Raw genomic sequence first — 18,052 nt, forward strand, 5'->3', positions numbered from 1 at the left:
AATGAAATAACTGATGAAAGGTTAATGTCTAAAATACATGAAGAACTACGAATCACAGTGACAGACACCTCATTGGGAAAATGATGAGGGGATTTGAAAAGACATTTCATAGAAGAGGAGAACGGAAAGGCCAGTAAACATTTGGAATGATGCTCAATATCATTAGTAAGTAGAGATGAGATCTAGCATACCAGGGGAAGGTTGATCTTATACATGATTAGAAATAACTTCCCCCCATTCTGGTGACTTTGTACTCATTGCTCTCTCTTTTTGGATCATTTTAATTGTTTGAAAGTTAAGTTTCTAGTGAATCAAAATCTGCTTCCCTAGTCTCAGTATTCAAATATTTAAAGAACATTATTTCTATCTAAATTTTTAGGTTAAACTTCTCAAATTCATCTCATTGGTCCTCTTTCTCCCTTTCCCAAGATTCTGGTCATGCTGTATTACTCAGTTTTTGAAACCTTTTTGAATTTTGTCACCTATAATTATTCTGGAATACTCTCCCCTTTTATCTTCCTGTCAAATTAGACTCATCTTTTAAGACCCAGGTGAAACAAGTGCTCTGTGAATTTTTTTCTCGCTCAAATAGGAGTTGATTACCTTCCTTGTGCCATCATGTGAGTATGTGTATTTGTCATGTCACTGGATTTCAGTTCCTTGTTTTTTTGTCTGCCTCTGGTACTACACTGAACTCTCTGAGGTCAGGAATTATGTCTTTGTGTATTTAGTGCTTCATGTGGTACCTAAAATTTTTTAGAAACTCAGTAAATGTTTAATACAGGAAAAAGTCCTCAAAAATACTTTAAAAACATTTTTGATTATATGTCATGAGTCCTTTATCCTTCTGCTCATTTTTAAATATGCCACTCAGAACTGACCCTCATGCTTTAAATAATGCCTGACCAGTGCAAATTTTAGTAGGATTTACTCTTTCTCCATCTGGATGCTAAATTCTTACCAATACTACCAAAGGTTGCATTGGCCTTGCTCTTAGTGAGTTTGTAGGCAACAGAACTTTTTTTTTTCACGAACTGCTGCTGTCAAGCCAGTCTTTCTTATCACATGCACGTACAATGAAATTTTTAAGCCTGAAGGCAACTTATATCCAATTTTGGTTTTTATTTTTCTGAATAATAGTGGATTTATTTTCCCTTTACTTACATCTGTTTTGTCATTTTTCTTGTGTTTTGTCTACCATTTGGTTCTGTAAAATTATTATAAAAAACCTCAAAAGATTGGATTGCATTAATTTGGAGTTTACTTGGACTCTACTAAAGTTTATCTTTGCCCTAATTATAAAGAAAAATTCTACTAAATTCATCTTCTTTCAGACAACACATTCTTTAAAAGACCTTAGGACAAAATGGTGCTGGTATTAAAGCACTTTTCATTGGTTCATTGAACAACAACAACAAGTTTAAACCACTTTTTCACCCTGAGACACATACCTAGAGATCATCTCTATCTTCAAGAAAATCTCCTAGCTTGGGGAATCAGAGGCAGAGACCAGTAATTATAACATAGGTAATAAATGCTACTACAGTTGAGGTAAGTCAAGAATGTTGTGAGGACCCACAGAAGCCTAAGGTGATTCTCTCTGGGTGGGAAGTGAGAAACTTTACAAAGGAGAGGGTAGTAAACCAGGTTTTGAACAAGTTGTTATGTCGTGAAAAAGAGAATAAACATTCTGGGAAGAGGAAGTGGCATAGATAAAGTCAGAGGAGACAAGGTATGGCATATTGAGGAATAGTGATATGTGTGAAGGCTGGGGAGGGGAAAGTATTTAGAGAATGGTAGAAGATGTGGCTGGAGTGCGAGAGTGGGTTCTATTTATAAATCTTGAAGGCACAGGGAAGCCAATGAAGGTTATTTAGCAGGAGGTGATAGGGTCAGGTCTCTGCTTTATAAAGATCTAGGGAAGCAGTGTTGAAGATCGAAAGACAGAGTCCAAGAGACAGGCCAGTTAGGCTTCCATTTAATATTCACAGAATTAGTACCAAGTAGGTACTGGAGGAGTAGATGAGACAACCTGTTAAGGTAGGTGTTACTCCCATTTTATGGATGAAGAAACAGGCCTAGCAAGGATGAATACTGGTAGGTTCAAAGCCAGTGGGTAGTAGATTTGAATGCAGGTTGATAGGATTCCAAATCTTGCACTCTTTCTAATTTTGGTATCATTCTACCTTATGGACTATTGTGGATGATTCTTTGTCTCAAAAAAGTGCAAAAGTTAAGTCCAAAGGCTTTTGTACCAGGATGGTGGTGATACAGTGATGGGGACAACCACGTGGTCTTGGCCTGCCTCGGTCTGCATAGCCATCATGTCTGCAGCATTCCTATACCTGCATTTGCTTTTGTGACCTCTTTTATTGTGTGCCTCATGCTCTGACTGTGCTGATCCAGTGCAGGCTGCCTTACTGTGCCTTGTTTGGGCTATTTCTGGAGTCAACGAGGAATCTTACATGTTGATTCCGTGCTTGTTTAATATCAGCTTTTGCAATTCCTGTTGATCTCTACTCTCTTTGTCTTTTTCTAATCAGGGCGTCATAGTCAGTTTGGGCTGGGATAACAGCATACCATGGACTGGTATGCTTATAACTGGGTGGCTTATAAACAACAAATTCATTCCTCACAGTCTTGGAGGGTGGGAACTCAAAGATCATGACTGATGGATTCGGTGTCTCATGAGGTCCTGCCTTCTGGTTCATAAATGGCTGTCTTCTTGCTGTGTCCTCACTTGATGGAAGGGACAGGGGAGCTCTTGGGGTCCATTTTATAAGGGCCCTAATCCCATTCATAAGGGCAAAGCCTTTCCAAGATGCCACCTCCAAATACTGTAACATTGGGGATTAGGTTTCAGTGTATGAATTATGAGGAGAACACAAACATTCAATCTATAACACCAGGGGTTATGAAACTACATTTAGCAGTCCAGATCTAGCCTGAGGCTTATTTTTGTAAATTTTTATTGGAACACAGCCATACTCATTCATATTGTCTATGGCTGCTTACAACAGCAGAATTGAGCAGCTGTCACAGAGACCTTTTGGTCTGCAAAGCCGAAAATATTTACTGTCTAGCCATGAGTCTACACGACTCATGCTGCTTAGGACTCCTCATTATTCTCTCCAGATCAAAGTACAAATCAGGTTAAATCTTTAAGGAAGCAAGATACAACTTGGAATTTGAATATTTATGATTAGTTTTTACTAGCAGCTAACTTAATAAGCATTGTCCACTTGCCCCACTAATATATATAAAAAAAACTCTGATGCCATTTTTCTTCATTGAATTCCTTATACTTTCCTACAATTCTGAGAAATTTCTATCCCTGAAAATAAGTAGAATTTTTTTCCTTATAAGGAAGTACCTAACATTTAATGATCAATTATATGTCCCTCATTGTACCAGACAGGCATTGCTTTAACTCATATTTAATCATTCATTACTACTTGAGAAATGGGGAAACTGAGGGCTAGAGAAGTTGTAGTGTGCCCAGTGTTACACTGGTAAGTGATGGAGTCTGATTGGTCTCCACAGCCTGGGATCTTTCTACTTACGGAAGTTACCAGGCATACTCGTGTGGTTGGTAAAGTGCTATATTAAGAAAAAATGTTTAAGTGAATGACCAACTCAGGCAGTTAGGCATTCCTGACAATCCCTGAGGTAGCTCCCTCATACTGTGGGGCAGATTCTGCCCAAATTTGGCATTGTTACTACAAAGAATTAAAGAACATCCTATTTCCCAAATATGCTGGATAACTGAGGTTTTATTGTTTATTAATAGTTTTACTATATTAATAAGATTAAATACGGTAGTATTATTGTTGCCGACAGGATGAGTTTAGATTCCTTAGCCTAATGTTGAAGGCTCTCTGTAATCTGGCCCCAACCTACTTTTCTGGCCTATACAACTCTCTGATAAACTTTGTTTTAACAGAATATATTTCCTCACAATCCAGTCTTCACACTTTAAGAAAATGAAAATCACGTTAAAAAACCAAACATGTAACTTGAAACTTACCATCTTAACCTTTTACGTGTGCAGTTCAGTAGTGTTAACACACTTTTGATCATGCTTTATTGTTCATGTGAATTGCTCTTCTTCCATCTTTTCACTTAACTAAGTTTTACCAGTTGGACTCAGCTTCATCCCACCTTCCTAAGCCTTGCCTGCCCTTCCCAGCCCTTGTTCTCCTATTGCAGTGTTTGCTTGTAAGATTCATTTGGTAATTGTTTATTTTGTAACTTTGCATCTCTCATCATCTCTACAGTTACTTAAATCTCTTCTTAAAACTTTATGAGATTGTCTTAGCTACTAAGCTATATTAATAAATGGTTTAGGGAAAGGGTCTCATGCCTTTTTTGTGTGTATTTTCTCTTCCTACAGCACTTCCCTCCTCACTGCTCACCTCCCTCTTTAACTTCCTGATCCCTGATAACAGTTTCCATTATTCTTACACACTTAATGTATGATAACTTGATACATTGTCACTAATATTTTCTTCTTCTCCCTTTGTAACTTCTACAGTTATATTGCTGTTTCTTTTTCCATTTCTTATTGCCGTTCTATGTTTAATGTTTCTTCCTGTTTGAAATTACAAGGCATATTCAATCTAGCAACTTGCATCTCTCATTTATCCTAAATGGTTTCCTCTCTTCTTAAAGCAATATCTCATATTATTTAAAAAATCTTTCTATGTACTTCTGATGCAGAATAATAGTACATTGTATACTGTCCATAATTAGCCTAATCATGCCTTCAATCTTGGACATTTAGATCATTCTGTTTTTGTTTTGCAATTATGAACAGTGTTGCAATGAAATCTTTTTATGTAAAAGTTTTTCTATATTTTAGATTATTTTCATAGATAGAGTCCTAGAAATTATTAGGTCAAAAGTTACAAACATTTGGTAAGTTCTTCGTATGTGGGCTGTGGCATTTTGATTTCATTAGTTTTTTGCCAAAGGATTGTTTTAAAACACAGTTTAAATTAATGTAGTAGTAATCTGTGGTGTTAATTATGGTACTTAGGTAAACAGCCTTAAAATTTGATGTGAACATTTTATTAGCTTTTAACTTTTTCTCTGTGTGCTGCTTCTTCTCAGGTAAACACTCTTTATATTGCCTGCTGTAAATTGTTACTTGTCTTGGGCAAGGGGCTAAATGAGCAATTGCATTAGTTTAAGACAGTGGGTACTTGGCTGTCATCTGCACTCTTAGAGATTTAGCAGTAAATAAAAAATGGTATATCAAGTGAAAAGCACTTTAGTGTGGTTTTAGAACACATTTGTGGTTCAATTCCCATGTTTCCACCTTCCTACTTCTAAATTGTATGCTTAATTTAACCTTAAAGTTTCTCTTTTTGGGTATTCCATTTGAGTAGTTCAAAGTTCAGTGGGCAGTATAAACAGGTAACCTTGAGATTAATATGGAAAGTAGCCTCTTGTTTCCTGTGTGTCTCTGTATTACATATGTTTTGTTGTAGAAGATGTGCTTTGATTCATTGTCTTCTTTTGCTGTTGTGCACCTCTACCTCATGCTCTTCTATGCAGCACTTAGGTGTTTAGTTTTATAACTCTTTGACATTCTATAGTTGTTTCACTTGTGTATGTTTTTCATTCCCTAGTTAAATTGTAAGTTTCTTTAGGACTTGACCCACACATATTCTACCATTATTAGATTCCTTTCTTGACTTTCTCAAAGGAATATTTTCTTCTTTTGTCTTCTTCCTCACTGCTCGTTCCCTCTTTAGTAGTGGTTTGTGGTTTCATGATGAAAATCTTGTCTTCTCCACTGCTTATGAAGAATGTAGATTCTGCTTCTGGCTATGATGGAGCAGATTGTAGCAGACCAAAACTCCTGCTGAGAATAACTAGAAAAGCTTGATTTTAAAAAAAGAAATCTATATGAAGGCATTGGTAAGTTGCCAAGGCAGCCAGGACTTCAGACATTTGTGGATTCTTGGCAAAGAGAGAGTACAGCTATTAAGAGGCTGAAAAGCCAGCAGAGCTTTCTTCATGGGTCTGGGGAAACAAAAATTATAGTTCAGGGCTGCCAAGGCAACCAGAACTTGAGAGGCCAAGATCCCAGAGAGAAAGGAGGTGCATCTCCCCTTGCCCCCCACCCCAGCCTCTCCACCTGCTTTTTTTCTCTTGAGGCATTTGCAGATTCTTAAACTGTGCAGAGTAAAAGGCTGAGAAGCTTCACAGAAGACTAATGAAAAGCAAAGCACTGTTTTAGCATTTCTTCAGTGTTGAGGGAAAAACAGTTCAGGACCTTCCAAGGAAGGCAGGCTTGATAAATACCCCAGGCTCTCAATTGGATCTTTGGAGGGCTACAAACTAGGGTAGAACAAGCTTTGCAAGCTTTACAAAGACTGCAGCCAACCTTGAATCAGCTCAGGTCCTGATTGGATAGTGAGGTGATCTGCCCTCATTCTAACTGCCTGCCAGAGAATATGGTGAGTCCTCTGTAGGAATATAATATTATCCATAGCCTTTACAGTTTTTCATACACAATGAATGGCATTCTAACAGTAATTACCAGGTATGCCAAGAAATCAGACCAAGAATAAAAACAGACATTATAGAAATAGATCTGTAGTATCCCAGTCATCTCATATTTATTAAATCAGTCTCCAAATGAAGGACATTTAGGTTGTTTCCAGTCTTAAGAATTGTTAATGATCTGTAGTGAATATTCTTGTGTGTACATCTTTGTACACATGTGTGATATATCATTAAGATAAAGGATACCCTTGCTAACTCTTGTTTTTATCAAATTGTTTGATCTTTGCCATTCTGATACATAAGTGTTTTGTTTCAAAAGTTTTTCAATATGAGTTAAATTGAGCATATTCTAATATGTTTATGTCCTCCGAATTTATTTTTTCCATAAACTGCCTATGTCCTTTGCCCATTGTTATATAGGGTTGTTCAGCTTTTTTCCCCCTTTCTTTTGATAAAGGAGGTAATAATAAAGCATCGTGGGTAAGAGCACAGATCCTGGAGCCAGATTGCCGGCATTTAAATCATAGCTCTTTCACTTACAGTAGTGTAGCCTTGGGCAAGTTAAATCCTCTGTGCTTCAGTTTCCTCATCTGTAAAATAGGGATAATAGCATCACCCCATTGGGTCATTATGAAGATTAGATGAGTTAAAAATATAAAGTGCATAGAAATAGGCTTGGCATAAGGTAACTGCCAGCCATCAGAATGATGCTGATGGTGGAGATAGAGATGGAAATTAGCCAAAGAGATTTTTTTATTTCCCAAGGACAAATAGCTAGTAAGTGGGAGTATTCAAATTAGGATCTAGGTCTTGGGACTCTTAAGTCCTAAGTTATTTTTTATTCTACTGCACCGATAAGAAGTTGATCCTACAAGGGTAAAAATATAACCTGGTACTAAGGGGTGATTACCTTTCGATTTGAGAGTTGTTAGTTTAGTTGCCTTCCCAATATAATTGAGTGCGGTTCTTTTTCTAATTTTGTATCTAGTGTGGATGCTTTGACAGTGACACTTTATTCCTTAGGGTTTGGTGCAGTTAGCAAAATGCCTGTCTTATAGTTTGTTTTGTTTGCCTTTATTAATAACCAGTCACCCCACTCCATAGAAAATTCTTTTCAGGAAGAACCATCAAGGAAGTAGAGCTGCTCCTACAGTTCAGATTAGACTGAATGCAGTACTCAGCTTAGGTCACTGGCCACAGTGGGTGCTTGTCATTCTTTGGGCATCGTATCCTTAGAGAGTTTCTCTTCTTGTTAAACATAGTACAGTTGACCGTTGAGCAACATGGGGATTGGGGCACTGACCTCCCTGTGCAGTTGAAAATTCGTGTATAACTTTATGATGGATATGTGGATTCAACCAGCCATGGGTCATATAGTACTGTAGTATGTATGTATTGGGAGAAAAAAATCGACTGTATAGCACAGGAAACCATATCGAATGGCTTATAGTAACCTGTAATGAAAAAGAATATATATATGTATAACTGAATCATTATGCTGTACACCAGAAAGTAATATAACATTGTAAATCAACTATACTTCCATTTTTAAAAAAGAGGAAAAAGAAAAAATAATCTATATATAAGTGGACCTGTGCAGTTCAAATCTGTGTTGTTCAGGGGTCAACTGTAGTCGTCAGAGGGCAGGCATTATGGACGTACTTCTACCACTGTATTCATTTATAAATACTAAAATACTCAGCAGTTCAGTAACACTTGAAGTAGTTTTTAGTATTTTCTGTGAGATGAAGGAAGGATGAGTGGTTGTTTCTGTGCTACTGAAACACTTGAAAATCCCTGTGGATTCTGGTGGAGGGATTGGTGGGTTTTGGGACTAACTTCTCTGGACTAAGGAGGGTGATGTTCTGGTTCTTCTGACATCTTGTTGCTCTGCTTTTGTTCTTCCCTTCCAATAATTTATTTTTTAGAGCAGTTTTAGTTTCACAACAAAATTGAGAGGAAGGTACAGAGACTTCCCATATGCTCTCGCCTCAACACATACATAGCCTCCCTCATTACCACTATCACTCACCAGAATGGTAGATTTGTTACCAAGGATAAACCTACAGTTACACAGCATAAATTACCCAAAGTCTGTAGTTTACCTTAGTGTTCACTGTCGGCATTGTACATTCTATGGATTTGGACAAATGTATGACATTTGTCCATCATTCTAATATTAGAAAGAGTCTTCACTGCCTCTATATTCTGCCTACTTATCCCCATCTTCTCCATCCCTGGAAACCACTGATTTTTATACTGTCTCCATAGTTTTATCTTTTCCAGAATATCATATAGTTGGAATCATACAGTATGTAGCATTTTCACATTGGCTTCTCTCACTTAATAATATGCATTAAAGGTTCCTTCATGTCTTTTCATGGTATTGATAGCTCATTTGTTTTTAGCACTAAATAATATTTCATTGTTTGGATTATCAACTTTAATAATAAAGTAGCCAGTTATTTTACTAGCAAAAGTGAGTTTATTCAGGAGTGGCCAGAGGAGTTGCAATTCAGGATATGCAAACTATAGCAGAGCAGAGGCAAATCCAGAGAACAAGGGGAATTTGCTTTTATAGGGAAAAGAGGGGAGTTGGGAGGGACTGTAAAAACCAGAGAGCCCTTTGGAGGAAGCTGGGAGTCCAAAGTATGTAGGCTTCTTATTGGTTGGGCTTCTACAGTATCTAATTGGCAGGGCTGTTGTTGGATGGAGAGTTTTTTCTTCCTGCTGGATAATAAAGTAAGCAACGCTTTCTTGTCAGAGGTATAAATAAGTGCATTGCTCTTCTTAGTTGGACTAGCTGATGATGCATGGTAGGGCATGAGCCTCTCCCTGCAGATCAGCCCCAGTTTTAGCTGAGGTTTCTTTAATTTCACAGTATACCTCAGTTTATTTATCCATTTACCTACTAAGGAGTGCCTTGGTTGCTTCCAAGTTTTGGTGATTATAAATAAAGCTGCTATAAATGTCCATGTACAGGTTTTTGTATGGACGTAAGTTTTCAACTTACTTGGGTAAATATCAAGGAGTATGCAATTGCTGGATTGTACGGTAAAACCGTGGTTAGTTTTGTAAGAAATTGCCAGACTCTTTTCCAAAGTGGCTCTACCATTTTGCATTCCAACCAGCAATGAATGAGAATTCCTGTTACTTTACATCCTCACCAGCCTTTGGTGTTGTCAGTGTTTTGGACTCTTGTCAGATTCTCTAATTAGGGGTGTAGTGGCATCTTGTTTTAACTTGTAATTCCCTAATGACATAGGATGTTGAGCATTTTTTCATATGCTTATTTGCCATGTGTATATTTTTTTTGGTGAGGTATCTTTTAAGATCTTTTGCCCATTTGAAAAAACAGGTTGTTTGTTTTCTGATTAAGTTTTGATAGTTTTTTGTGTATTTTGGATAACAGTCATATCAAATATATCTATTGCAGATATTTTCGTCCAATCTTTGTCTTTTCTTCTCATTCTCTTGACATTATCTTTTGCAGAGCAAAATTTTTTCATTTTAATGAAGTCCAGCTTATCAGTTACTTATTTTATAAATCATGTCTTTGATATTGTATCTCAAAAGGCATCACCATACCAAGTCATGTAAATTTTCTCCTGTTGAGCTGCTTTTATGCTATTGCAGGCATTTCAACCATAGTTTCAACTTTTGGGGTGGCAGAAGCTGACATATGACTCTAGGAAGGCAGAGGGAAGTAAAGAGAAAATGAAGAAAAGGGAAGTCCCACATCACAGACAGAAACTATTTTATTATAAATGACCTTTCTTTACTAAAAGTCAGAGAACCTGAAAGGTTAATCATGATTGATAAATATCTTAGTATAATTAATAACGTTGAGTGTATACATGTTCTCCAGTAAGCTTTAAGAGATATTATAGAAGACTGTGGTTTAAAGGGGGAGATTTTTATTTTCTGGCCTTTTTCTGCTCCATTTCTCATAATAGTCCAGGTGGATTGAAACACCACATTTCATAAGGCTTCAAAGTAATTATTTTGATGTTATAGCTACTCTTATGTAAGTTTAACATTCTAATAGCATTTTTATCCATTATATTAAACTTTAATAGAGTATTTCAGAATTTAGAGAAACCTATTGAGTAGTAAATGAAAATGAGATAAAAATATTATTATAGGCATACCTTGGAGATACTGCAGGTTTGGTTCCAGACCACTGCAATTAAGCGAATATTGCAATAAAATGAGTCACATGAATTTTTTGGTTTCCCAGTGCATATAAAGGTTATGTTTACACTATTAGTGTGTAATAGCATTATGTCTAAAAAACAATGTACATTCCTTAATTAAAAATATTTTAGTACAAAAAAAGGCTGTTCATCATTTGACAACACAGGGTTGCCATAAACTTTCAATTTGTAAAAACCACAAAAATCTGTGATGTGCAAGAAAGTGAAGTGGACTGAAACAAGGTATACCTGTACTGAATCATTAACTTTAGAAAGTCTCTAGTGTATTCACTTCATTTCTCCAGTAGAAACTGAGATCTACAGAGATCTTAGTCCATGATACGTGTATAGGTATGTCTCAGGAGGGCTCTAAGACCCTCCCCCACACTGGCTTGATGATTCACTAGGAGCACTCACAGGACTCAGTTTATAGTTCTACTCATGGCTATGATTTATACAGTGAAAGGGTACAGATTAAAATCAGCAAAGGGAAAAGGCACGTGCGAGAGACTCCAGGGGAAACCAGGCATGAGCTTCTAGAGTGCTCTTTTAGTTGAGTCTCACAGGATGGACTTAATTCCCCAGCAACAAGTTGTGGCAACAAGTGTTAAAAACCAGGGAAACTTGTTAGAGACTTGATGCCCAGAGTTTTTAGCAGGGGTTGAGCACGTAGGGATAGTCTGCCTAGCATGTACCAAAATTCCAGACTCCCAGCAGGAAAGAAAGTATTCAGCATAACTACATTGTTTCTACAAACAGTTTAGGTACAGTGAACCTGTACCTAATCTGGGAGGGTAGGAACTCTCCTGAAATCCAAGTTCCTAGGCACCAGCCAAGGGCCAGCCTTGTAAGCAGGCCTTTGAAGGTAGGCAGTTAGGCCTGCTATTGTTAAGTCTTTTCCGCATTCTCTGTGTGTGTATGTACGCAGCATTTAGCATATAGTGTGCTCTAATTAAATGTTAGCTGTTTTTATTTATTATAGAGGTTCTTCACTGATTACTACTACTACTATTATTTGTGGTCTTCTGCATTTCTATAAGGTAGGTTTGGCCAGTATTTTAATTTCCGTTTGATAGATGAGAACAAGGCAAGGAGAACCTTTGGTATTTCTAAATACTCATTTTTTGCAAGCCCATAGGGGGGAAAATGGAATTTTTTTTTTTGCTTTGCTGACATTTCTAGAGGGTGTTACTAAAATAGGAAATAGGATTAAATATTTAAGTTAATGTCACATTGGACCAATTCACAACCTATTATTCCTAACTGGTTTTGTGTTCAAGAGTTACTTTGTTAACTATGTAAATTTTGAGCTTTTGAGCATGATGCCAGTTAATGTAGCAAAGTCCTGTTGGGGGAAAAAGTCACAGAGTGACTATTTAGCATTGTATTCTTTTTTTTGTTGTTTACTGTTTTTCCCTTTTTGTTATGGTTTATTACAGGACATTGAATGTAGTTCCCTGTAGCATTTTGTATTCTTAAAGCATTAAATATTATTAATCTTAATCCAAGAGTAAGCTGATCTATATCACTATTAATTTTGGTGAATGTTAGTTAGTACTCCACTTCTACCCCTGCCATTACCTTTTGCTCTCAAATGAGTCAAGACATAGTAAGATTTCAGTTAGTATCCTGAGTTCCTACTTGCTCTTATGTATGAACTTTGAGATTTCTTAATGAGTATCCCAAAGTGAACTTAACTTTTCATACATGTTTCAAAGCAGTTGGGGCATTATCTTTGTTTTTTGTTTTTTTTTTTAATTTAATTTTATTTTTTATTGAAGTTTAGTCAGTTACAATGTATCAATTTCATAAATCAGACCAAACTACCATTTCTTTATCTCACCAACACCAGAGACAATTTTATAGTTACTATGCCACTCCACTGCTAAAATAGTTTACAAAGTGTTTTCATTCTTAGTATATTCATTTGATCTTCATAATTGTGTGTCATGATAGGTATTATTCTGATTTTACAGAAGAGGAAGTTAAGGCTAACTTATCCAAGACTCTGGAAGCTTCTAAGTTGGGGATTTGGCTTTTAATTTTGTAGTATTTACACTATATATTGAAGATGTTGAGCTCTTTGGACATTTTCTTCTAAATGTCAACAAGAACTATTTTAGAGAAAGCAAATTCTCCAACAGTAAGTAAAAAGCAATCATTTTTACCAGGCTATCCCTAAAATATTTTTGGTCCCTTAAGTTGGATAGTAGACTTATTAAAAGCCTGAATAAGATTATGCTACTTATGTTGCTCCCAAATAAAAATATTTAGTATCTTTAAAAGAAGACATGAGAAGAATCTTATACTTTGTACCAGAAGAAACTATGACAGAATTTGTTTTTGTATCTTGGCCTGAAGAATGTCCTTCCAAATATGATATAAGATGCAGAGGCCACTAAAGGAGAAGCTTGATAGTATAACTACATAAAAATCACCGCTATAAGCAAAGTCAAGACATGATAAACTGGGAAAAGTATTGCTATTCATCTGACATGAGGGTAATTTTCCTTACATAGAGAGAGCTTTAACAAATAAAGAAAAAGTTAATTCCAACAGGAGTAAAGGAGATGCATATACATTTTCTATCAAAGGAAATGCAAATTACTTAAACATATGAGAAGTACTCAATTTCACTCATAAAATAAGTACATAAGATACAGAATTTCACTTATTAGACTGGCAAAGCTAAAATTTTCAGCACTCATTTTGCTGGAAAAGGTGTGAGGAAATGGCACTCTCATGCATCGCTGGTGGGACTGTAAGTCCGTATAGGCTTGAAGGGCAATTTGGTTTTGTCAGCATTACAGAAGCACATATTCTTTGACATAGCAATTCTGATTTCAGCAATTTATGGATATACTTGCAGACAAGCAAAATGATATATATGTAAGATCTTTCATTATAAGGATTGTTTTAATAGTCTCTGGAGATTTAAACTCACCTGAATTTCTCTATCTTGGTCCTCCTTTTTATTCTTAGTATTAATTTGTCTTCTCTCTCTCCTTTTTTTCTTAACCAGTTTTAATACTTTTGTTTATTGGTCATCTCATAGTACCATGTGGAAAATAGAATCAGCCAGTGTTGTTAGCTTTAATCAGCAGAAATCTACTTTGGCAAATTTAAGCAGAAAAGCAATTTATTGAGAAAGAATATTGGGTAACCCAGGGTAATCAGCCAGGTAGCTAGAGAACATGGCTTGGGAAATGGCAGCTAAGATCCAAGAGCAAAGTCTGTATAATATGAGTTCTTTGAAATGTTTTTGCAACTTCTTTGTCACTTAGTGTATTTTCAATTGTTCCTTGTTTGCTTTCATATATATTTTGTTCATTGGGTTCATACATGTATATAAATATATATATTCAAGGTTGTTAATTTTATTGTTCAATTTTTCTGTATTTTTATTACCTTTTGATCTGCCTGATCTGTTTTTAATTGTGGTATGTTAAAATTTTTTACCATAATTTTGGATATATTAATTTCTCTTATTTTTTGCTCTGTTGTAGGTTCATACAAGTTCATAATTATTGTATCTTCTTGATGGGTTGCCTTTTTCATCATTATGTAATATCTCTCTTTGTTCCTGTTATTTCTATTTCTCTTAAATTTGCCATGTACTATTTCTGTGGCCTTGGGCAAGTCATTAACCTCTCATTTTCCTTATTGTAAAATGAATAAAATACCTGCTTTATAAAGTTTCTGTGACAATTCACTGGGAAAATAGATATGAAGTACCTGCCATGTAATAGTTTCTCTATAAATGGATTAAAAGTTCTTTTTTGCCTTAAGGGCTTTGTTTTACCCTCCCTTCTTTCCCTCTTCTTTTAAAGCAGCTACTTTTAAATACTATTTGCCTGTAAGTAGAAATGTGCTTAGGGATATGATTAAAATACTCATCAGGCCTTTTTTTTTTTTTTAAGTAGTGAAGGTGATGGAGTGTTTGTCTCCCAAACCCAGGGTCTAACAATTCTCTAGTGCTTGGAGTTCTGCTTCTCTAGAGCTTTAAGTTAATTTTCTGCATCTGCATTAGGTCCAATGTTTCTGAGTATCTTCCACATTCTCTGGTGCATATGAGTCTTTCTAAAATAGTTGAGATGAATAAAAAATTAAAAAATAAAATAGTTGAGACAACTGAAAAAAGGACAGAAGTCAACTTTTTGAGGAGCTTACTTTTATGCAACAAATATCAACCTGAATGGGATATAGAGTTATTAGTAAGTCTTAAAATAAATACTATGCTTAAATCACTGAATAATAATAATAATAGGGTATATAGAAGTGTCATGAACATTTAAGGAAGCAGAAGTGTGTACTTTCTCCTTTTTGATAGCATTTAGGACTTATCTTTTATTCCTGTTCTTAACTTGGATTTTTATCATCTCTTTATATAACCAGTGTGTATTTTGTGCCTCCTGTGTGCCTGGATATCTCAGATTTAAAACTATATATAGAGAAGGGGAGAAAACAGAATTTCAACCGAAAAAACAGTATAAAAAGTTTAAAAGTATATGGCATTTATATATTGTAACCAGATAGTCAAGAGTTAAAAGATACAGGACTTTAGAAAGATAAAGTTGTGATCGGTCTCTGGAGAACCTTGAGTGACATATTGAAGAGTTTTGACTTTATACTATAAGCTGATCAAAGCCACTGAAGGCTTTGAGGATAAAAATTCAAGTTATGTACAGAAAATATTTATAGATTACATGTAGGAAAATATTCTGGTGCAGTGTTGAAAAAGAAATAGAAATAGTATTATGAGTAAAACTTTAGCTAATTTAAAATATTGCTTGGTAACACTGAACTAAAACTACACAGTTTTCCTTGAGGTCTTTTAACATGGTACTTTATCAGTGAGAGCCTTCTAAACTACTCTGGATGAAATATATTTTTTCTTCCATTCTACGTTTATTTTCCTCCATAGCCCCTAGTACTGCCAGTTGTATTAACACATACACGCTTGCTTGTTTATTGTCTGTTCCATCCACAAGATTGTAAGCCCCATGATAGCAAGGACTTTATTTGTTCAGTGCTCCTCCCTGGTGCTTAGAACTGTGCCTGGCTTATACCCTTTAATAAATATTTGTTAAATGAATGAATGAATAAATGAATATGCAAATTAATGACCACAGTTTTTATGTGGTTTATGATGTGGGGGCAACAGTAGGACAAGATCTTGGTTCCTTCCTAGAAAGTTTTGTTAAAAAGTGTTTTCCTTTCCCTTTTCTCCAGAGTTTATATTCAGAGCACCAATCAAATTAAGCAAGCCTGGGGAACTTTGTGAGGAATATGAAAGCCTGAGAAAGGTATAGTATACATATTATTACTGCCATTCATTTTCTTAAAGTAGATGGCAATAATGACATTAAAGAATGCTTAGTGGAGATTTTGATTTACTAGGGGTTTTTAAAATTTACAATGCAGAGCCTGTCTTTTTCCACTCCACCTTTTACTGGTCCAGTTAGATTTTGTAGCTATAATGGAAGTAGAGTAAACCTTAACTAAGAACTCCTTTTTAGCTGTCCTTTCAAAGATGAAAATGTAGCTCACAGGGCCTGTCACATACCTGTTGCAAAGCTGGCCACCAAGAGGTATTCTTGGCATTTAATTGTTAATTAAAAGCTAGCATTTAAGCTTTAATAATAATAGCTTGTATTATTTTTCCTTATCTTGCAAGATTCCTCTAATTACAAGAAGCTGGTATTATCTTTTATTGCTTTCACTCTATTAAGAACTCCAGAAGAATGTAACTTAGGCCATTAAGGGGGTAGTGGAATAATTTTCGTTTACCATTGGGAAAGCTTTTAGCTTGTCCACATCATCTTTTTTGATGTTTTCAAGCTAATTGTCTAGAAATCATTTGGGAGAATTAAGACTTGAAAAAGGCTCCTAATAAGAAGTATACTATAAGATTTGTGTCGTCCTTCCCTTGCACTCTCCCTCACCACCATCCCCTACCCACGTTCATAAATGATTAGATAATCATTCTACATGTAGATATTTATTTAATACTTTATACAGGCAAATAATCCACTTCTCTGAATCAGACAACATCATGAAAGAGGTGAGACAATAACATTATTGTGGCATTCTAGACTGAATGAAAAATATAGGTATTTAATAAGGTCATGTTAAAGAGAAAAGATTAGAAAACTGCTTAATGACTGTGTATTCTTTGACCTCGTTTAAATGGGGGTGTTACATGTTGACTTGGGTTGACTTTTATGTTGTTATTGTGAAGTTTTTTTTGGTTTTTGTTTTAAATCACTTACAAAGCTTGTTTCTACATAGAAAGAAATTATTCTCAGGGGACACATCAAAAGAACCAAAGTTCTCAAATAAAATTTCAGAATATGCAGATATTTAGTTTCAATGTAACTTTTCAGAAGCTTGGAGAATATGGAAAATTTAAAGCTATCAGCTTAAAGGTAAAGAAAAAAACAAGGAGTTGGAAGTAGGAAAAAGTGGTAAAGCAGAAGGCACAGTGAGCATAGAGGCCTTTTCACGCTAATGGGAAAGACAGTAAATAAGCAAACAACCATTCAATATATATTAATAAAATAGAAGTAAGAAGAGTTATAGGTGAGTGGAAGGGAAACTTGAGACATAAAAGGACTGTTTTTTGAGAGATGGCAACATCTGAGTTGCTACCTGAAAGAAGCGAAGGAGCAAGCCAAGTAAAGGTATGAGGTTTGGCTGAATCTGAGCGTGCAGGTGTTGGGTGGAAGCGGGGAATGGGGATTTGGTAAGACATGGGCTGGGAGAGTTAAGAAGGCCAGATCAAAGAAGGCCTAGTTATCTGGTAAGGGGCCTAAACTTATTTTAAATGTGTTGGGAAGCCAGTAATATGATCTGACTTACACTTTTAAAAAGGTCTGTGATTGCTGTGTGGGGAATAAACTGTAATGGGCCTAGGAATTAAGAATAGTAGAGACCCAAAATTTATGACTCAAATAAATTAGGAGTTTTATTTTTCTCAAGCAACAAAAAAAAAACTGGAGACAGGCTATCCAGGTCTGATATGGCAGCTCCATGACATCAGGGGATCAGGCTCTCTCTCTTTTTTTTTTAAATTTAGACGTCTTCAAGTGTGCCTGTCTCCCGTGTGGTGTGGGATGGATGTCCTTCTCTAGAATCACATCTAGACAGAAGGCTGAGGCAGAAGGGTGTATGTCAGCTGTATTGGGTCTTTTAAAGAGCTTTCTCCAAAGTCCCACTCAGTGACTTCACCTATTTTTATAGTTCGCTGTCACAGACTTCCTTTAGCTGCCGGGGAGTCTGGGAAGCATAGTGTTTTAGCTGGGTACATTAACTTCCTAAGTAAAGTCAGGGTTCTTTTA

The 18,052-nt window shown here is 35.8% G+C and overlaps 2 protein-coding genes across 2 annotated transcripts in view; one reads left to right on the plus strand and one right to left on the minus strand.

Moving 5' to 3' along the window:
• The window catches only part of RNF169 (ring finger protein 169), an 82,290-nt gene that overhangs the window by 9,823 nt on the left and 54,415 nt on the right, over positions 1-18,052 (plus strand). Inside the window, exon 2 of the mRNA XM_014556690.2 lies at positions 15,945-16,018. Within this exon, the coding sequence (XP_014412176.2) occupies positions 15,945-16,018 (74 nt within the window). The remainder of the gene's footprint in view (positions 1-15,944; positions 16,019-18,052) is intronic.
• Positions 1-18,052, minus strand: part of XRRA1 (X-ray radiation resistance associated 1) — a 172,317-nt gene that overhangs the window by 8,440 nt on the left and 145,825 nt on the right. The window lies entirely within an intron of this gene.

Source organism: Camelus ferus, chromosome 10 (genome assembly GCF_009834535.1).
Source record: "Camelus ferus isolate YT-003-E chromosome 10, BCGSAC_Cfer_1.0, whole genome shotgun sequence".
NCBI classification, from domain to species: Eukaryota; Metazoa; Chordata; class Mammalia; order Artiodactyla; family Camelidae; genus Camelus; species Camelus ferus.